This window comes from Aedes aegypti, chromosome 2 (genome assembly GCF_002204515.2).
Source record: "Aedes aegypti strain LVP_AGWG chromosome 2, AaegL5.0 Primary Assembly, whole genome shotgun sequence".
In the NCBI taxonomy this organism is placed as follows: Eukaryota; Metazoa; Arthropoda; class Insecta; order Diptera; family Culicidae; genus Aedes; species Aedes aegypti.
Genome location: NC_035108.1, coordinates 408148386 through 408168028, shown reverse-complemented (window position 1 = coordinate 408168028; position 19643 = coordinate 408148386). Strand labels below are relative to the sequence as shown.

The following is a 19643-nucleotide window of genomic DNA, read 5'->3' as shown; positions in this document are numbered from 1 at the left end:
ACGCTTGTAGATTAAGAAAAAAATATATTTAAAAAAATGTTTGTCCTCATTTCTGTCGTATACATTATGGCAATAATCATTGGAAAACTTTCATTTTTTTCAAATTTTACCTAAGTTTTATATACGTCTGCTAATAAATCGTCCACATGTTCTTTACTACATCAGAGCATCATAATAAAGCACTCCAGCAATCAAATAGAGTATTGAAATTTAGTTTAAAATGTTGTACGTTCGATTTTTGATAGGTGTACGAATATGGAATTTGGTGATTTTTCGACATAAATTCAATACTTTTCCATTAATCCAAAGATGAATGTAAATGGAAACATTTTGTGATTGTCAAACAATAGATGACAACTTTTAGCTTCAATATGGATAAAGGATTTCAAATACAATACATCATTTAATGGTTTTTCACTAACTTGATGTGAAAACAGTGTCCTGTACGAATATGAAATTGGGCCACTGTATAAATTATAAACGATTTAAGCAAAATTTATACTTTTGTCCAACTTTTGTATGGAGTGTCATTGCCCATTGCACGGTGACATCATCAGAAAACCGCTCTCTTTTTCTCCTTCGGGAAATCTAAAAACAATGGTGCCAGTACCAGCACCATTGTTTTCAAGTTTTGTTGAAGAGTGAAAGAGAGAGAGCTTCGCCGTGAAATGCCTAATTATGCGCCGCCTTCGATCAAAACTTTTCGGCGTACAGGTCTACCTTGAGGAGTCAACTGGGTGCAGCGTGAGTAGCTGTTCTAGATTTGCGCATGATTCGGCACTCACGCCACATCGGGTTCATGCCGAAAGAGAATGAGTGTCGTTTTGTTTTGATTCACGTTTACCTTCGTTTGCAAGCACGCAAACACACCCACGCACAACTGTGTCACCGTGTCAGCTGGGTGTAAACGTACGTAGTGACCCACTCGCAGCTTCACAGAGAATGAGTGCTCAGTCAGTCGGACGACACTCATCCCCAGTCACCGTCGCTCGTCGTCGTTATCGTTTGCTTGCTAGACTCGGGGATGCCTCGATTAGTTGCAAACGGCACGTGTCTATGGTCAGTTCGGTTGTGAGCCCGAGGAATACAATACGTTCAAAATCGGATGTGAATTTGTTCCTTTTCGCGCGCGTGTGACTGAAACTTGTTTATTTATGAGATTAAGTAAGCACTCCCACGGTTCGCGATTGCATTAGAATTTTCCGGTGAATGTTTGCTGAGGTCTGTAGACCCTGTAGACGGGAAAAAACCAACAGTAGGAAGTGGTGATTGTTTACACGACATAAATCTGATTCTATCCAAACGTGTCCAGCAAATTCAGCGTGTCCAAACCCAGAGAAGAGGATTAACTCAAGAAAGGATTACTGCTATCCGATTGGCGCCGAAGCTTCCGCATTCCCGCGTGTGGTTTTAATTAAATGGGCAGAAGTGGGCGGAGGAGTTGGTATCCTTTGCCGACCAGTGATATTGGAATCAGCTTTGGAGATTGATAAAGTGTTCCCTACAGCTTATTCTCGGAAGTGGCACAGAGTGTACAGTGTGAAGATTAGCAGTGAATTCCACGGCAACAGGACCACGGTGGTGGCCTCTGGAATGCTATTCTCGATGCTACTACGATGAAACCGAACGAGCTCGCATGGGTGGAATTTGTGATGTGCTCAATGGTACCTTCCAAGTGCAGGTGGTCACCTTCAAAGTGCAGGATCTTGTCAGTGCAGTTACTGTTGTTATTATCGCTGTTGGTAGTTTGGCCACAAGTAGTTCCGTGTCCAGAAAAAGTGTTTTTATTGCCATTGCTAGCTTGGTGACTAGTGCCGGTGTCATTACTGCTGTTGTTGCTTCCTCTCCAGCTGCCGGAAGTGATGGTAGATCCACTTAAAATCTTCTGGGTACTCACAAACAGCACGTATCTAGGTAAGGTGGCTGTGTCTAGCCGTGTCGTTGGAATAGACAAATTAGAAATGAAATAAACCGGTACATGTTCGTGGAAAAATATTTAAAAGAGTTGCTCTAAGATACACAGAAAAAATCCTTGTAAAGAATGTTAAGAAGATTTCTAACAAAGACGTAAAAAATTTCTGAGGAGTTAATCGAAAAACTTAGAGAATTTCTATAGAAATGTATGACGTTGAGTTTAATGACTGTTATCCTATTATTACGAAATTCTTTAAATGAAACTTTTGTAGTTGAGTTGTTTACTTTATTTAGAGACCTTTTAAACAATTTTGGTCATTCGGGTGAAGCTTTTGTAGTGATTCTGCTGAAATACTGGAAGAGTAAAGATGAGTTTGCTAAGAATGATACTCTAGATTTTTGATGAATTACGAGATTAAAAACATAAGTTTGTAAAAGAAACTTCTGGAAAGCTTCCGCCAAAAACAGGGATTTCATAAGAGATTTTGCTATTTATTTTTGGAACCATTTTCAAGGTTACCTAAAAAATATTTTCTCTGGAATTATTTTCAGAAACCCTGTAGAAATTTAGGAATTCTTCCCTACAAAACTTAGAATTTTTCGAGTTCTTTCCAATGCAACTGACGAAATACTCTGGATAAATTGAGATTCAAACGGCTGGTACGCTTCTCCCCGTTTCTTACTCTTCTTTTAACGATTTTACTTAAGAAAGCAAAATTGGCGCTTAAGCTTAAGCTAATCAGCCAGGGCAAAAGTTGTACATACATATGCCTTCCAAAGTTAAGCATAACTCCAAGAGCAATCGCGAAAATGGGCATTGCAAGAAATCCCTTGCTTATGATATTTATATATTTCTTTTCTTCATAGATAAACTTCGACTGTACCAAACTAGACCCCCTACCCTCATCCTCTTAGAGTGCCTACGTAGTTTATGGATGGGTCTTCATTTTCGCGTTAACCTGCTCCGTTTGCCAAAAGGGAGCGAGAAATGTGTCGTTTTATGTCGAGTGGAAAAAGTTTCGTGCTTTGTGTAATGATGATGATGGCCATTCTCAGCGCAGAGATTCTCAAGAGCTGGAGGATGTTTAATCGGTTGGCTGTTATTGCCATCTACTAGGTTTTACTGTATGAAGCAATTGGATCTTGGCTGCATTCTAATGGGCTCATCATCACAGCTGGCCCTATATGGAATAGGTTTCGCATACCTTCCTGTTTTGGTAAAGTTTTATCGACCATTTGAACTGCTGGAAGGTTCTGGATTTGAAAATCGGATGGTGATTGGACATTTTACAGAATAGGGGTATTCTTCACTTTTCTCATAACCTTAAGGCAGAAATGTAAGTGGTTTGCCAAGAATTATATAACTGGCCATGTAAGTTATAACTCTGCTGAAGATGCCCAAATGAGCAAAATGTTTTTCTTCTTACCACGTTCTCACTGGGACAGAACCTGCTTCTCAGCTTAGTGTTCTCATGAGCACTTCAACAGTTATTAACTATGAGCTTTCTTTGCCATTTTCGCATTTGTATATCATGTGGAAGGTACGATGATACTCTATGCCCAGGGAAGTCAAGTAAATTTCCATTACGAAAGGATCTTGGACCGACCGGGAATCGAACCCAGACACCTTCAGCTTGGCTTTGCTTTATAGCCATGGACTCTAACCACTCGGCTGAGGAAGACCCTAAAAAATGAGTGAAATGTTTAATCTTTATTAAGTTAAACAATTCGTTTTTGTATCTAGATGTTATGAAACCATCGCGCCTAGTTTCAATTCTCATGTTAGCCACATCTTTCACGATATTCAATAGTCTAATTTTCACTAATATTATAATACTTATAAGTACTCAACTTGTCAAAACTTGACCGAACACGTCAATGGGGTGTGGAAATGAAGGAAAGCTGCCCCACGAAAAACTCCAACGGATGATTGATGTTAATCTTGACGGTAGTCAGACAGAATAACACGTAAGCTGCTCTGTCGTGGATGGAATTATGTGTTGTTGTCTGTCTCAAACGACTCATTCTTATCCATCATGCCAGCCATATAGCTCATGCATCATATAGCCCGTCTACATTTCGCGTAAGATGACCTATGGATATATTAGAAAATGGTTAAAAAAGGTCACAAAGATAGTGAACAGAGTCACAACACAATTAATCATTCTCAGTTTGGAACACAGCCCAAAAAAGAAACTACACGACATGAGAAAGATGCTCTTTATTAAGGCTCTTCTATCAAACCTGTCAATGATCTGTTTGCTGACGCCTGTGGGAATAAATTTCTATAGTTTGACTAATGATGTTGCATGTTAGTGTACTTTTTCACGTGAAAATTCACTTCAAAAAGTTTGACGGGACCAACCACGTATCGAACTTGATATTAAGAAACACCTAATGTGCTGAATCTGGGATAAATACTAGTTCTGCAGTTCCAGCTATTTCTGTTTTGTTTTTTTTTTTGTTGATGACCTCTAATTCTTCCATTTTTCACTAAATGACTATTTTTGACACTTATTGCAAACTTTTTGTTTGATTATTCTAAACACTATGAAGAATGTCAACTCTCCTTACTCTAATACAATGGACACAGAGGACTTAATTTTTCAACAAGGTAACGGGTCTAGTTGACAGGGCTGGTACCTAGCCACTTCTTAGTGTATTGGTCTGTTTAAGATCTAGTAACTAGAGCGTCACTTTTTGGAATAAAAACTCCCTAAAGACACTTTTTCTGCCATTTTTGATTTCTGATGTCAAAGGACTGATATTTTAGATTTACTTCCAAAATTTAGAAAGAGAATAGAATTTTTTGTAGCAGTTTTTATTAGGATTTTTTTAAATCAATTTGAGAATAGCACAAAAGAGAAGAAAGAGGTATTTCTAATGACTCTAGTGGAGCAATTCAAATCGTTAAAGTTTTTTAAACGAATCGGTATTTCAGCATAATTTCCAAAATTACAAAAAAAAAAAATCATGCGTTTTCCCTTAGCAAAGTTAAAAAGATATAACTCTTCTTTCACATCGGCACTATTCAAAGATTCTGCAATATAAAACCAATCTAGGAATTTTGCAAACATTCTCCAACCATATTTATCCAAGAAATATTGGAAATCTTGGAGAAATATGGCTGTAGAATGTTTGCAAAATTCCTAGATTGATTTAATAAGGTAAGTGATCCATTAGTTGTGGGTGTTCCTATAGTTGCGGTAGTGCCATTTTCACTGATTTTATTGCATTAACCACAGAACCGACACTGCCAATCGACATATTGGCTTGTTGATACACTGAATAGTTGAAAAGAGCGCTCAAATTGCTTTAAAACTGATGAAATATCACTAAAATTGCTAAAACTTTTCTTACTTGTACCAATATTTGCGATAAAGCGTTCCTAAAGTGGAGGATCCCATAAGAAAATCACGGATACCGCAACTATAGGAACACAAACTGAAAATTTACCGCAACTAAAAGAACAGTGTATCAATAGTAGAGGAATTTTTTGACTGACATTCCATAACATTATTTTTCTCATTAAGTCAATGGTCGCTACTTTCCGTTACAACATTAACATGTACATTAATTGCGTTTCTTGAATTTAGGCAGTTCAATGAAGTTCAATCGTGCTTAGTACCTCCATTATTGGTACATTTACCCTACACAATATCTCGCGGAATATCCGAATATAGCTCATGTGAATTCAGAATAATTTGTTTATTGCTTTGCTAAATGAATAATGGAGGATTTTTTGTAAATTTCCATGAATTACCCTAGAGTATACCCTGCGTATTTTCAATAATTCTATCTTAAACTTGTCCAGGGTTTATTCTAAGAGTTCTGTTGGGGACGAAGTCACATTTGCAGAGCTTTCTCGATAGCTGCTTCAATGCTGAAATTCAATTTATTTTACTTAAATATACTTTAATTCTAACTTATTATATACATACATTTTTGTATTTTAACTCGCGCTGGCTTCAAATTGACCTTCTACGAACGGTGATACTCTATACTATTATGCTCAGTCAGTCAGTCCGTGTTGCCGGTTTCACAGAACATTTTACCCACAACAAGTTACATCTCTATTTTCAGCATTCAGCCCCAAATTCTTAAATAATAGTGTGAGGTCTTTTGATTCTGTTGCATGCTCTTGTGGAGCGGGCGACCGACCTAAGATCAATGTAGTCTGGTTTGCGTTGTGTGAGAGCGAAATGATATTAGTGTTCAGTCTAGGATGGATTATCTACTGGTGAGCTCGTTCCATGCTTGTGATAACACATGTGTATGGTGGCAACGCACTATGGTCCAGGAATCAGTTTTACGCGGAAAGATGCATTTTGAGCTTTAGAATGAAACATTAGACAAAAACGGTCTTCTACAAAGTTGTTTGTATTAGTTGAGCCCTATGTTTGGTTTTATTGAAAATTAGGGTGGACCACATTTTCATAGAAATTGTGTAACTAACTTTCTTATTTGTTAAAATTATATTATACATGCTTCAGCAAAGTTGTGAACCATTCAATTTCAAGCAACTTTGCCAAAAAAAGTTTTTTTGTATCTCTTAAATTTACCGATTTAGAGCTTTTTTCCTGCAGTGTCATAGGGTGGTCCGAACAAAACTGATTTTCTGGCTCTAGAGTTTTTCAATTCAAATTTCTCATCGAAGTAGTCTATGAAACACTTTTAGAGCTTTGAAAAATGCGTAATTTGGTGAGTGAAAAAACTCGCTTTCTCTTTCCGATTAGGAGTTATTGTTGTTTTTCTCTCAAAAACATGCCTACTTTGATTGTAAATATCTCTGATTGGGGCAAACATAACAAATATCTTTTGACGGCGTTCAAAAGACAAAATAAAATTGTATATTATATCGAAAAATTACAAATGTGTTATTTTTGTAACTCTAATAAAACGTCTTGAAAATCAAATATTTTTTATCACAAAAACTTTAATAACTTTCGAACTAGAATAGATATCAACAATCTTTTTGCATAAAAATTTGCATTTTGTTATGTTCTAAAAGTCGTTTATAGATGACTTTGACGAGAAAAAAATATTAAAAAAACTAGAGTTGAAAAACTTATTAGTGTTGGACCACCCTGCGATGATTAGGAAAAAATGCTCTAGATGGTCACATTTTGAGCTACAGAAAAACTTTTTTTGGCAAAGTTGATCAAAATTTCAAGCTCTACCACTTTGCCTAAGAGCATATACCAGTATTTTTGCAAATAAAAAAGTTGATTATATTATATGTGTGATATTGTGGACCACCCTAATTTCAAATGACACAGTATGAAAGCTTACATTTTTAGAAACAATTTTGTAGAAGATCATTTTTCTCTAAAATTTCATTTTCATGCTCAAAATGCAAAATAATAAAGAAATACATTCTATGAAAATCTTCAAAATAGTTTTAGAACCCTATCTTTCTTATTTCAGATTTCTCGTCAAAGCGGTCTATGAACGACTTTAAGAACTTAACAAAACGCAAATTTTCATGCAAAAATATTGATGATATCTATTTTAGTTCCAAAGTTATTAAAGTTTTTCTGCTTAAAATCCTTTGTTTTTCAAGGCATTTTATTGGAGTTACAAAAATAACACATCTGTAATTTTTTGATATAATATACAATTTTATTTTGTCTTTTGAATGCCGTCAAAAGATATTTTTTATGTTTGCCCCAATCAGATATATTTACAATCAAAGTAGGCATGTTTTTGAGAGAAAAACAACAATAACTCCTAAACGGAAAGAGATAGCGAGTTTCTTCACTCACCAAATTACGCATTTTTCAAAGCTCTAAAAGTGTTTCATAGACTACTTTGATGAGAAATTTGAATTGAAAACTCTAGAGCCAGAAAACCAGTTTTGTTCGGACCACCCTATGTCACTGCAGGAAAAAAGCTCTAAATCGGTAAATTTAAGAGATACAAAAAAACTTTTTTGGCAAAGTCGCTTGAAATTGAATGGTTCACAACTTTGCTGAAGCATGTATAATAAAATTTTTACAAATAAGAAAGTTAGTTACACAATTTCTATGAAAATGTGGTCCACCCTAATTTTCAATAACACCAAACAATGGGCTTAACTAATACAAACAACTTTGTAGAAGACCGTTTTTTTCTAATGTTTCATTCTAAAGCTCAAAATGCATCTTTCCGCGTAAAACTGATTCCTGGACCACTGTGCAATGTTACGTTTTTGTAATTTTCAAACATACTTTAAATGGTTCGTCACTACAAGTGTCGACGTTTATCCTTATTCTTATTTTATATATCTTTCTTTTTTCGTCATTACTGATAATAACCTTCGAACGATTCGATATTATGAATGTCGACGTACTTTTTTTTATCTTTTACCAATATCTTCCAATATATTTTCACTGCGAAACAAAAATACAAAACTAGTTTTAAGTAAGGGCAACTTCACCGGTGGTCCAAATCACTGGTTTGGTCCAAATGGTCAAAAAACGGTAGCTTGCACCGGTGTTGCAAATGATGTTCCATTTTTTTTATACCAGTTTTCTGGTCTATGTTTTTGGAACAGGACAACTGCCTGGTCCATTTGTGGTCGGATTTGGACCAAGATTTGAGCTGTTCCAATTCTGGTTTGACACATGTTTGTTTACCAGTTCGGATTTTTCTCCCTGAATCGGCAAATGGGGGTGGGTGGAAGCTTGAAAGTTTACGAAGTGAAAAAGAGTGATCTAAGAAGGAAGGCGGGAAAACAATCCTTCAAGAATTCATACAGATACACCCTCATAAACCATCAGATTATTTCTCCGGGGACGTCCACCTAAAGAAATCTCCAGGAGCTCTTTCAGGAAATCTACCGTAATTCTTACTAGGAATTCTTCCTTCGATTTACTCCAGGAATTCTTGTGGGGATATATTTCAAACATTCATCGTGGGCTTTTATGCAAGAATTACTCCGGGGATTTGCTCTAGGAATCGCTTCGGGTTTGTATTTTCATCATAAATTTTTCTGTGGATTTGCTCAATTCCTCTATGATCCTTTCCTCCATGGATTTCCTTCAGGAACTCCTCTGGTGATTTGTTCCACGAATTTCTCTGGAGATTTCGTACAGAAATTCCTTCGGAGATTTCAGACATTTTATCTCGAAATTGTTTCGTGGATTTCCGAACATTGGGATTTCCTCCACGAATTCCTCTAGCGATTTCGTCTAGAAATTGTTTCAGGGTTTCACTTCAGAACATTTCTCCAGGAATTTCACTAAAGATCTCTGGGGATTTGCTCCAGGACTTTCTCCGGTGAATTATCCCAGGAATGCCTCTAAAGATCCAACAATTTCCCACGGGATTTCCACCAGAAATTACTCCAAAGATTTCCACCAGAAATTAATGCGGGGATTTTTTACAGCAATTCCTACGATATTCCCTCCAGGAACTCCTCCGGGGATTTACATCCAGAAATTCCTCTTGGGATTTCCACCAGGAATTTCTCCATTTCTCCATTTCTTTGGAATTTTTCATGGGATTTCCATCCGGAATATCTACAAGGTTTACTTATCCAGAATTTCCTCCAGGAGTTACACCGGGAATGTACCATAATTCATTCGGGGATATCCTTCAGGAATTCCTCTGAAGATTTCCCCCAAAAAAATCTCCAGATATTTCTCCGGGTCTTTCCTCCAGTATTTTCTTATTGCCCTCAGATTATTTTTTGCCGGGATTTCTCACAGCAATTCCTTCGGGTTTTCATCCAGCTAATCCTCCGAAGATTTGCTCCAGAAATTCCTCCGGGGATTTCCTCATAGAATTCCTACGAGCATTTGCTCCAGATGAATTCCTATTCATCTGGAGATTTCTTTCAGAAATTCCTCCGGAGATTTTTTCCAAAAATTGCTCCAGCGATTTTCTCAACAGTTCCTCCGAAACCTTCTCAATGAACTTCCTCAAAGTCTCTCCAGGAATTCCTTCGGAGTTCTTCCACAAATTCTTTTAGAATTCTTGCCGGGAGTTCCTAATGAGCCCACTAGGAATTACTTTAGAATTCCTCTAAAAATTCTACCGTTCTTACTTCGGAGCTCCACCGGAAATTACTTTGGATTTCTTTTATGGATTCTTCAGGAAATCGTTCAGAGTTCCTCCAGCAATTTCGCGGATTTCCTTTAGAAATTTCTCCGAGCTCTTTATATTACAGCTTTCTTTGGAGATCATCCCGGATTTGCATCAGGCTTCTTCCGGGATTGGGCTCCATTTATTCCTTCGGTGTTCTTCTAAAAGTTCCTCCAAGAATTTCAAAACTTTTGCCGGTAACTCATTCGGAGCCCCACCGGTAATTTATTCGGATTTCCTTCATAGATCCTGCAGATCCTGCAGAAATCCTAGAGTTCCTCTAAAAAAAATCCTTGGAGTTCCTCTAGAAATTTCTCGGAGTTCCTCTAGCAGTTCCTTTCAATATGCTCCAGGATTTTCTGCAGAATTTCTCCGGGATGTCCTCCAAAGCTCCTTCAGGAATTTCTTCGGAGTTTCGTAAAAAATATTCACCGTTTCCTCCAGCAAATCCTTCGGGATTCCCCAGGAATGTTTTGGAGGTCCTCCAAAAATTTCTTCTGAGTTGCAGTTGGATTTTCTTTGGAGTATGTCCGGGAATACCTTTGGAGCTCCACCGGTGATCCCTTCTGATTTCCGCCATTGTTACTACAGGAATTTTATCGAAGTTTCTCCAGGAATTCTTCAGAGTTCCTCCAGTAATTCCTCAGAAATACTCCAAAGGCGCCTGAGAATTTTTCTGGAGTTACTCCGATAATTTTCCTAGATCCTCCGAGAAATCCTCCAGAGTTCCACCGGGAATTTCTTCAGAGTTCCGCCTGGAATCCCTCCGGAGTTTCTCCAGGAATTCATTTCTTTCCGAAATTCTCCTGAATTTCATCAAGTATTTCCTCGGAAGTTCCTCATGAGTTTATCCGGGAATTGCTCTGTTCTTGCATGAATTCTTCCAAAGCAGTAACTCTTCCACCTATCAGTAAATATTAGGTGAAAAATTCTAGTTTCCGCCAATAAACTTAAGAATTTAGTCTAGCGTATTGGGAGTCGTGGGATCGAAGCCCATAATAGATATGACAATCCTAGTTGACTAATCTAGCATATTGAAAGTCGTGGGATCGAAGCCCACCATAACGATCATATTACTCTTCACAATTTTACATCTCAATTATCCAAATCGAATTTTGTGTCTACGACCTTCAGGTTTTTTCAAAACACTGTCGGCTGGTTTGAGCCGTAATAGACTTGACAACCGTAGTTGCGTAAAATCGTGCGGCGATCTCTCTATCGCAAAAGGGATCGATTTGACGAGATACGACCACGTCGAAAGCCGGACCCATATTAACCATCTCAGTGAGCCAACGTTGGCTTATGAGTAGTGTGGTAAAACAAGGCAGAATATATCATCAGATGGCTAAAGGTGATCTCGCATAAATTCTCAAAGGATCATTTCAAAAATACTGACTGAGCAATCAACTTGAGATTTTTTTTAAATATCTTTCAGAATTCCTCTAGCTTATGTATTGAGTTTTCTTCAGAACATTTCTATAGACATTGACATTTATCAGTAGAATTTTTCTGATACTCTGCCATGTAGCAGCGGCGAAAATATTGCAGGCGAAAAAGGCCCCCGGACTGGATGATATACCGAATGTGACACTGAAAGCGGCGATCCTAGCTTACCCTAATATGTTCCGGAAGGTGATTCGGAAATGCCTGGACGAAGGTCACTTCGGAAGATCCAGAAACTGTTACTGCAACTAAAGCCACGAAAACCACCCGGTGATCCATCATCATACAGGCTTATATGGTTGCTGGATACACTGGGCAAATTCTTGGAACGGGTCATCCTAAACAGGGTGGCTAAATGTACGGAGAACGAAGGACTATCACAAAAGCAGTTCGGGTTCCGGAAGGGAAAGTCGACGGTAGACGCAATTCAGACGGTCTTGGAGAGGGCCGAGAAGCATAAACGAAGAGGAAATTGTTACTGTGCCGTAGTTACTATAGACGTTAGGACGTTAGGCTGAACGGCAACATTAGCCCAGTGTAAACAACAAATCGCTAGCTCTCAAATTTATATAAAATTCGGTCAGAATTTGCGTGTTTAAAATGTGTTGCCATCTTGCAATTGCTCAATAATAGTAATAGGCTTCGTTTGAAAGTGAAATCGTGAATCGTCAAGTGTTGGTTAGTGAAATAAGTGAAATAGATGGTGATAGAAATTGAGCTGCTTCGAAAATGGCTGCTGCGCTCGTTGGATTAATCGCAAGGAAGTATTTTTCTTTTTACCACTGTGTATGTGTGTCGGATGGATGAACGCCAGTAAGGCTGAGTGAGTGTGTATGGTGCTTACTGACGAGAGAATAATGGATCAATGCACGGGTTCACTAATTTGACGTTTGAGCGGTGCCGAATTCACTGGTTGCCATGGTCACGTAAATAACACGGCACCGCTCAAACGTCAAATATTGAACCAGTGCATAGGTCCATTCTCTCATTTTTTCCGTGCTGTGATGCTACCATACGTGCGTGCACATAAGAATATGTAGGTATGTGTGCTGCTTGCTTCGATGAATGCTGCATTCATCACGCGAAGTAGGATGTGCGGGGGGAGCACAGAAATTTTCGATCACTACGCGACGCTCACACGAGTGTGTATTTTTTTTTTTTTTACTTTGTGTGGGAGATGCGTCGCATGTTTGATTGGAAGCTGTGCAGCATTATAGCTTGTGTAGCATGCGTCTTTGTGTTTTATGAGTGTTTTACGGGTATTGACTTATCCACCATGGAATTGAGTTCGCTCGGTGCGGGAGTTTTGAAGCTTGAGCGGGCACGCTTCTGAATGCTCTCCGGGGGTTCGAGTCCTGTTAGTGATTCTGGATTATCGGACCGATTTGACTCGGTTCACCGATGGATAATCCCATGATCGTTAGTCGCGTCTGATGGGAATGGATTCGATCGATGGAATTCATTTTTGGTAGGTGCTGTGCCGATCTGGCATTGGACCTGAGGGCTCGTACGTTTGAATGTAATCCAAGCTCAACTCGAATAAATTCTTTAAGCAAGTAAATCAGTTTATGACGGGTGTGGTTATAAATTAGAAAATGACTTGTCCATTGGTGAATTGAGTTTGTTCAGTCTGGGATCGTTAGTTCATTGCATTGCATTGCTCGTACGCGGTAATATTGACGATTTCGGAGTTCGTAGGTAGAATCAGCGCCGATTAGGTTAATATAAAAAAAACATTGTAGGTAATTACCAACAAGAGCAGTAAACGCAATATTTTTTTTTTCGGATTGAGGCTTTTATCTCGGTTTGCACATTTCGATCGGTCGGTTGTCATAGCTAAACTTTCCTTTAAGGCCCAAGTAAAAATGGAGCAAGTGTCGAAAGTGGAAGAGTAGTTTTCGGCGTTAAAGTCGACAAATTGAAAAGGGTAAAGACACACAGCATTTTTATTTGCAAAATAAAAAGGCTGTGTGTTTTTATTTTTTCCGATTTGTTGATATCAAGGACAAAAACTGCTTTTTCATTTTCGACATTTGCTTCATTTTTTCTTGCACCTTAATTTCGACCTTTTTTTTTACATTTCGATGACCCTGGAGGGATCGAATCTGCTTTTTACTGGTTAACAAGCAGAAAACTATTACCGTAATCAATTATTTTCAATTATTTTACGCGAAACAACATTCTTCATACTGTAAATAAAATATTGCTTCTCTTTTGATTGCCGGGTTTCAAGAGATTAAATTAAAAACAATTAAACAACAAATGCTCTGTGTCCATCGCTAGCTTTTCAAGCGAATAATGACCTAATACCCCTCCCAACCCCCAGCTCCGTAGCACTTATGAGGGCGTCGCTGAGTCGGTGGCCTCTCGTTAAGTAAGTGCTACATCAACATTTCCTTTCCCTATCCCAAGTTACGGTAAAGATGGGCGTGGCCGGGAATAGCAGTATTCATGGTTTTGGTACTCTTGTTTATGATTGGATAAAGGTTAACTCCCAAGCCTTGTTCCTGAAAGCAATCTGGATGAGATTATCAAAATAATAACATGAATATTGTTAGTATCCAATCTACGAAGTATACCGTAACTACGCTAACGCTAACGTAGTTACTATAGACGTTAGGAACGCGTTCAACAGCGCCTGTTAGTAGGCCATCGCCATAGCGCTGCATGAAATGCGGGTTTCTGACTATCTGTGCCGGATTCTGCAGATCTACTTCGAGAATCGGTGGTGGTCGGAGTTAAGACTAACGGGAGTTTCGCAAGGTTCCATACTAGGTCCGACGCTGTGGAACGGGATGTACGACGGGGTCCTATCACTGGAGTTACTCATGGGCGTCGAGATCGTTGGCTTTGCTGATGACGTCGTCCTAACAGTAATAGGCGAAACGCTGGAGGAAGTGGATGTGCTAGCCTCGAAGGCAATGACCACGGTCGCGAACTGGATGAATGAAGTCAAGCAAAAGATAGCCCATCACAAAACATAGGTGCTACTAATCAGCAATCGCAAAGCGGTTCAACACGCTAAGATTACCATCGGGTGACATGTCATAGCATCAGGGCGGTCGCACAGACACCTGGGCGTGATGATAGATGATCGGCTAAAGTTGATCAGGCACGTCGACTATTCATGTGAGAAGGCGACAAAAGCAACTAACGAACTTACAAGGATCATGCCGAAAACTTATTGTCTAAGAAGCAGTAGGAGGCATCTTCTGCCTAGCGTATCATTGTCGATACTGAGAAACGGAGTTCCATCCTGGGCTGCAGCACTGCAAAACAAGCGCAATCGGGATAAGCTCAACAGCACGTTTCGGCTCATGGGCATGACAGTAGCAAGCGCATACAGACAATATCGTCGGAGACAGTATGTGTGATCACCGAGATGATTCCGATTTGCATCACCCTGGGAGAAAACATCGAGTGTTATCAGCGAAGAGGCCCTAGACAGCTGAGATCGATTCGCTGGTCAAGTTGCAGCAAGAATGGGATGCCTCTGAGAAATGTAGGTGGACTCACAGCCTAACCCCGAATGTGTCAACCTGGGTAAACAGCATGGCGAAGTGAACTTCCACCTACAAGTTCCTGTCAGGGCACGTATGTTACAAAGAGTATTTGCATCGGTTCGGCCACGCGCTGTCACCGTTCCGCACCGTGTGTAGTGAGAGAGAGGAAACGCCGGAACATGTTGTCTTCGATTACCCGAGGTTCAACATGGAACGAAGCGCATGACGGCTGCTTTTGGACAGGACTTAAATTCAGACAGAATGGTAAGCGATCACCTTTGGAATCTAGCGAGTTTATGGTCGTGGAGATAACGTCTATCCTGCAGAGAAACTGGCGGGAAAAAGCAGTGAAACCAGAAGCAGAGGTCAGTTTCTGACAACGGGCTAACGAACCGGAAGACAACTCCCAATGGGAATCGTATCATGCGACACATCAATCTTCAATTTTTTTTCCGCCGGAAGTATAATATGATGCATATTGAGTAAATGTATGTGTTGGCGAATCCTCGCCATCGCGCCTTCACAACCATATTTGGGACACCCTATTGTCGGGCGAACGGGTCAGAAATGACAATTTTCACTGTCGTGCGGTGAGTCAGGGAATGGGTTTGAAGTTTCTTTATGATGCAGAAGAAAACAAGCAAGTGAAAGTACACGTTCTACAAACAGATACTTAATCCTAAATTCTTAGCCTTATAGCCTAAATCTAAGCAGTAAAATTAAGTGAAATTAAGCCTATGCTAAAAGGTAAATTGAATTATGAAAATTGTTCATTCGCATAATTATGTAAAAACCTATAACCTAAAGGGTGTAACCTAGAAGTTCTTATAGTCGCCTACTATTACAACAATAGAAATATTAGTAGTAAAACGCTAATGGCGTTGTTCTCACAAAACTGAATTAGTTTATTATCACCTTTAACTATATCTTTTCATTGATTGGGCGATGCCATGTTGTAGTGGATGATTTTAAAATTTGTTTGACACTTTGAGGACCGGTACTCAAGCTGTCAGTGCGCAAACTAGATGTTGGTAACACGAACAGCAGCGACATTAGCATTCTTAGGTTAATGCTTCTACTATTACAACTGAGGTAAATCTAAACAATTTGAGTTACATGCAAAATGAATTGACTAACTTTAGTACGGCAGGTTTAATAGTACGGACTAATACGACCAAATACTAGAACAGATATTTGTACAACGGTTGAAGACCAAAACGACACGAGACAGACTGAATTGACTACACGGAGAGAAATGAAATACTGAAATCGGGACTCAACGTAAGTTCACAAAAATAATTAAAATTATATAAAACACAGCAAACAACATACTGCTACACAAATTGGATTCTACATTGATAAAATTATGTAATCTTCTCAGGGAAATAATAATCTACCGGACAGTAATCAATACCCATTCTCCGGTTGTTTCATTTCCGGGATTATTATTGCGGAATATTCTGAGAGCGTTGACAATTTCCAACAGTATGCAACATAGAATCATTTCAAGAATCAAGATCATCAAGAACTTTCGGTATGTTCTGGAGCCGATTTCGAGATCCTTGATCAAAAATGATCACCGACTGGTGGGATTTGAACTTGCAACTTTTAGCATGGTTTTGCTGAAGAGACGCACATTTACCACTATGGTTATTTGGACTCTTTTGTTGTGTTTTTTTTTCTATCATAAAAATTGCCCACCTCATACTACGAACGGTTAGACCTTGGATTTTAGGATTTTACTTTCCATTCGAACAAGCAAAATTGTTGTTTTCATAATGGTAAAAAGTCAGAGTTTGAGCCCCAATCAGTAGGGGTAGTCCATTTGTCGTTATCCGAAATTGCTGCACTCAGTAAGATTACTTTGACAATGCTCGGATCCATCCTGTGATCTCTTCGGAATATAACTAATGCTTCGTTTCTGAATTGTCCTCTCCGTCAAGGAAATAACGAGATAAACACTCGTTTTCTATTTTCTTTGTTGAAACTCACACATATATATGGGAACGAATAACAAGAGCGATGAACGTGTACGATGTAATGCAATGCTTGGAATAATGAGCTCGCCGGAAATGGATTACGTACGGTTTGTTTTCAGTTCGAGTTTTAGCTTCCCGAAGACAAATGTTGAGCTTGCAAAGATGAAATCGTAGCACGTTTCATTAGTTTTAGATAAATCAAATTTGCTACTGTTAGTGTTTACATTGATGCTGACTTCAATAGAAACCGACTGCTGGGAAGTCCATTCATTCGATTTTCGTAACAGTGACAAACAAACAATCATCTACTCAAATCCTCGTTCATGAGATCAAACATTGTGTTTCTTATCGTATTTGCGTTTGAAGTTTCCGAAGAGACATCTCTAGGGAAGTCGATTTGTTTTCCCACAGTACAATATGTTCACACTCTCCAAAGTTATACGATTGCGATTCGTTGATTTCCCATTCCAAAAAAGCGTATTTTTGAACATATGCTCCTCAATTGTCGATTTCAGCACACAGTTTGCACAATTGTGCGAAGAGTAGTGTGTGATCCTTTGACTGCGACGCTTGCTCCTGCGGGGGCGGGTGATGCGGTCAGGATCGAACGTGTTACGCGTGGAGTGCGGTGAAAAAGTGTATAGTATTTTACGGAAACCCCAGTGCGGCGACGGAGAAAAACTGCTTCACATCCTGGTAAAATCGTTCTTTATTATTGTTTACTTTACTCACTTATTACCAATTCAAACTAAATACGTGCCAGGGTCGAAAATATAATTTTCGATTCGGGAAGTGTAAAAACATTGCATATATCCATTTGATATCTGGATGTTTTTATGCGGGGCTTACTGTAAATGAAAATGACCTCAGAATGTGTGTGTATTTACTGCCATTCTTGAAATGGGTCGTTGGAATTTCAGTAGAGCTATCACCTTTCATCTCCTGGGCTAAAATTGTCTGCAGATATAAAGATATCGAAGGGTATTATTAAATACATGCATACAATTTTCTTCCATAAAAGCACTGCCGGCCAGTGGGAGGTGGATTGTATCACACACACACACACACACAGTTTGCACAATTGTGCGAAGCTTAAACAGAAGGCCCAGATCGAAAATTTAAACTAAATAAGACTCCTGGTGAACCAAATGGTACAATCCGAAACGAGTAGGCGATAAGAGAATGCTTTGGTAAACTACTCGTTTTTCCATTATTAAACGTTCGTTCTGGTGGTTGGCAAGTAAGGCTCTTGTAAGTAGAGAGCCTACCAGAAACGGAAAAATCTCTACAGCCAGCAACGTTCTGCGAATCGGAAGTTCTTATCGGCGCTTGCCAGAATTTTGGGAGTCATCATTTTTCGAGGTTTATTATGCCAAGATGGCAATTTGTGTTCCTTTGCTTGCTTGGCTGCTGACAGTGCTTTACCGGGAATGAGAGAATTGCAAAGTGCAGCGAATATGGTAATCTGGAAAGGCTCTATGGTCGTATTTGTTTGAGTGAAGTTTCTCTTGTAGCTGGAATTATAATTTGAGTAAACATGAAATTTGGCGAATTTTGAAGATATACTAGAATTTTCTCGTATCGTGTTTTTTTAAATGCGAATGCAAATAATCACATGTAAGGACTGGTCATATTATAAAGTGGACACCTAGTACATGCAATATCTTTTTGATTCATCAATGAAATTGCAATCGGTTTTCTGCACATCGTTCGACTAATATTGTACAATATTGTGATAATCAAAAATTCAACAAAAATAATTAAATTTAACACTAATAAGGCACAACGTTTAGAACACTCGATTTTTGGAGGCTATCAAAAACAATGATTATTATAAATTTACTGGAATCTTCAACAATCTTTATATTTTTATATTAAAAAAGTCTTGTCTTCGAAAGCACCATCAATCACAAGCCTGCTGATAAATATCAAGTTATTTATAGAGCATGATATCATGAAATCATTTTTCACCGATATTTTTTTTAGGGAAAACCATTATAGATTCACAACTACCGAAAAGCTAAACATTACATATAATTTGCAATTGGATTAGATGGACAAATTGATGTGAAGATTTGCGAAAAAGTTACACGTCTTCTCAGTGAGAATCGAACTCACGACTCCCCGATCTCTAGTTGGGGCGCGTTACCACTACGCCATGAGAGGACTCATGAACGCAGAAGTTAACCTGAATTCGATTTCAGCTCAATAATCACGTGGTCCTTTTTCGCAAAGTGCACCTCTTTCGGAAGAATTAGATGCCCATCCAAACACAACGCTTTCTATATATATCCAATGCTTAGCCCGAGAGCGCATTGTTTTTTTTTTAGGTATAGGAGTAGCACACTACACTAGCCAGCAACTGCGCTGGCTGAGGTATCTATTGTGTGGGCTTCCAATGGGTCGCGACGTTCTCAAACGACCGGTTACGGAACATGAGTCCGTTGCTCGATAAATACATGTTTTTAATTATGAATCGCGGTTTACGGCTAACCAGCCGAGTGGAAGTTTAACAACTACCGAAAAGCTAAACATTACATATAATTTGCAATTGGATTAGATAGACAAATTGATGTGAAGATTTGCGAAAAAGTTACACGTCTTCTCAGTGAGAATCGAACTCACGACTCCCCGATCTCTAGTTGGGGCGCGTTACCACTACGCCATGAGAGGACTCATGAACGCAGAAGTTAACCTGAATTCGATTTCAGCTCAATAATCACGTGGTCCTTTTTCG

General features: G+C 38.9%; 1 protein-coding gene across 1 annotated transcript in view; it reads left to right on the top strand.

The window, feature by feature from the left end:
• Positions 1-1046: 1046 nt before the first annotated feature.
• LOC5564848 (neural-cadherin) overlaps positions 1047-19643 on the top strand; it is a 151063-nt gene continuing 132466 nt past the window's right edge. The window contains exon 1 of the mRNA XM_021847322.1: positions 1047-1914. Within this exon, the coding sequence (XP_021703014.1) occupies positions 1863-1914 (52 nt within the window). The 5' untranslated portion in view covers positions 1047-1862. The remainder of the gene's footprint in view (positions 1915-19643) is intronic.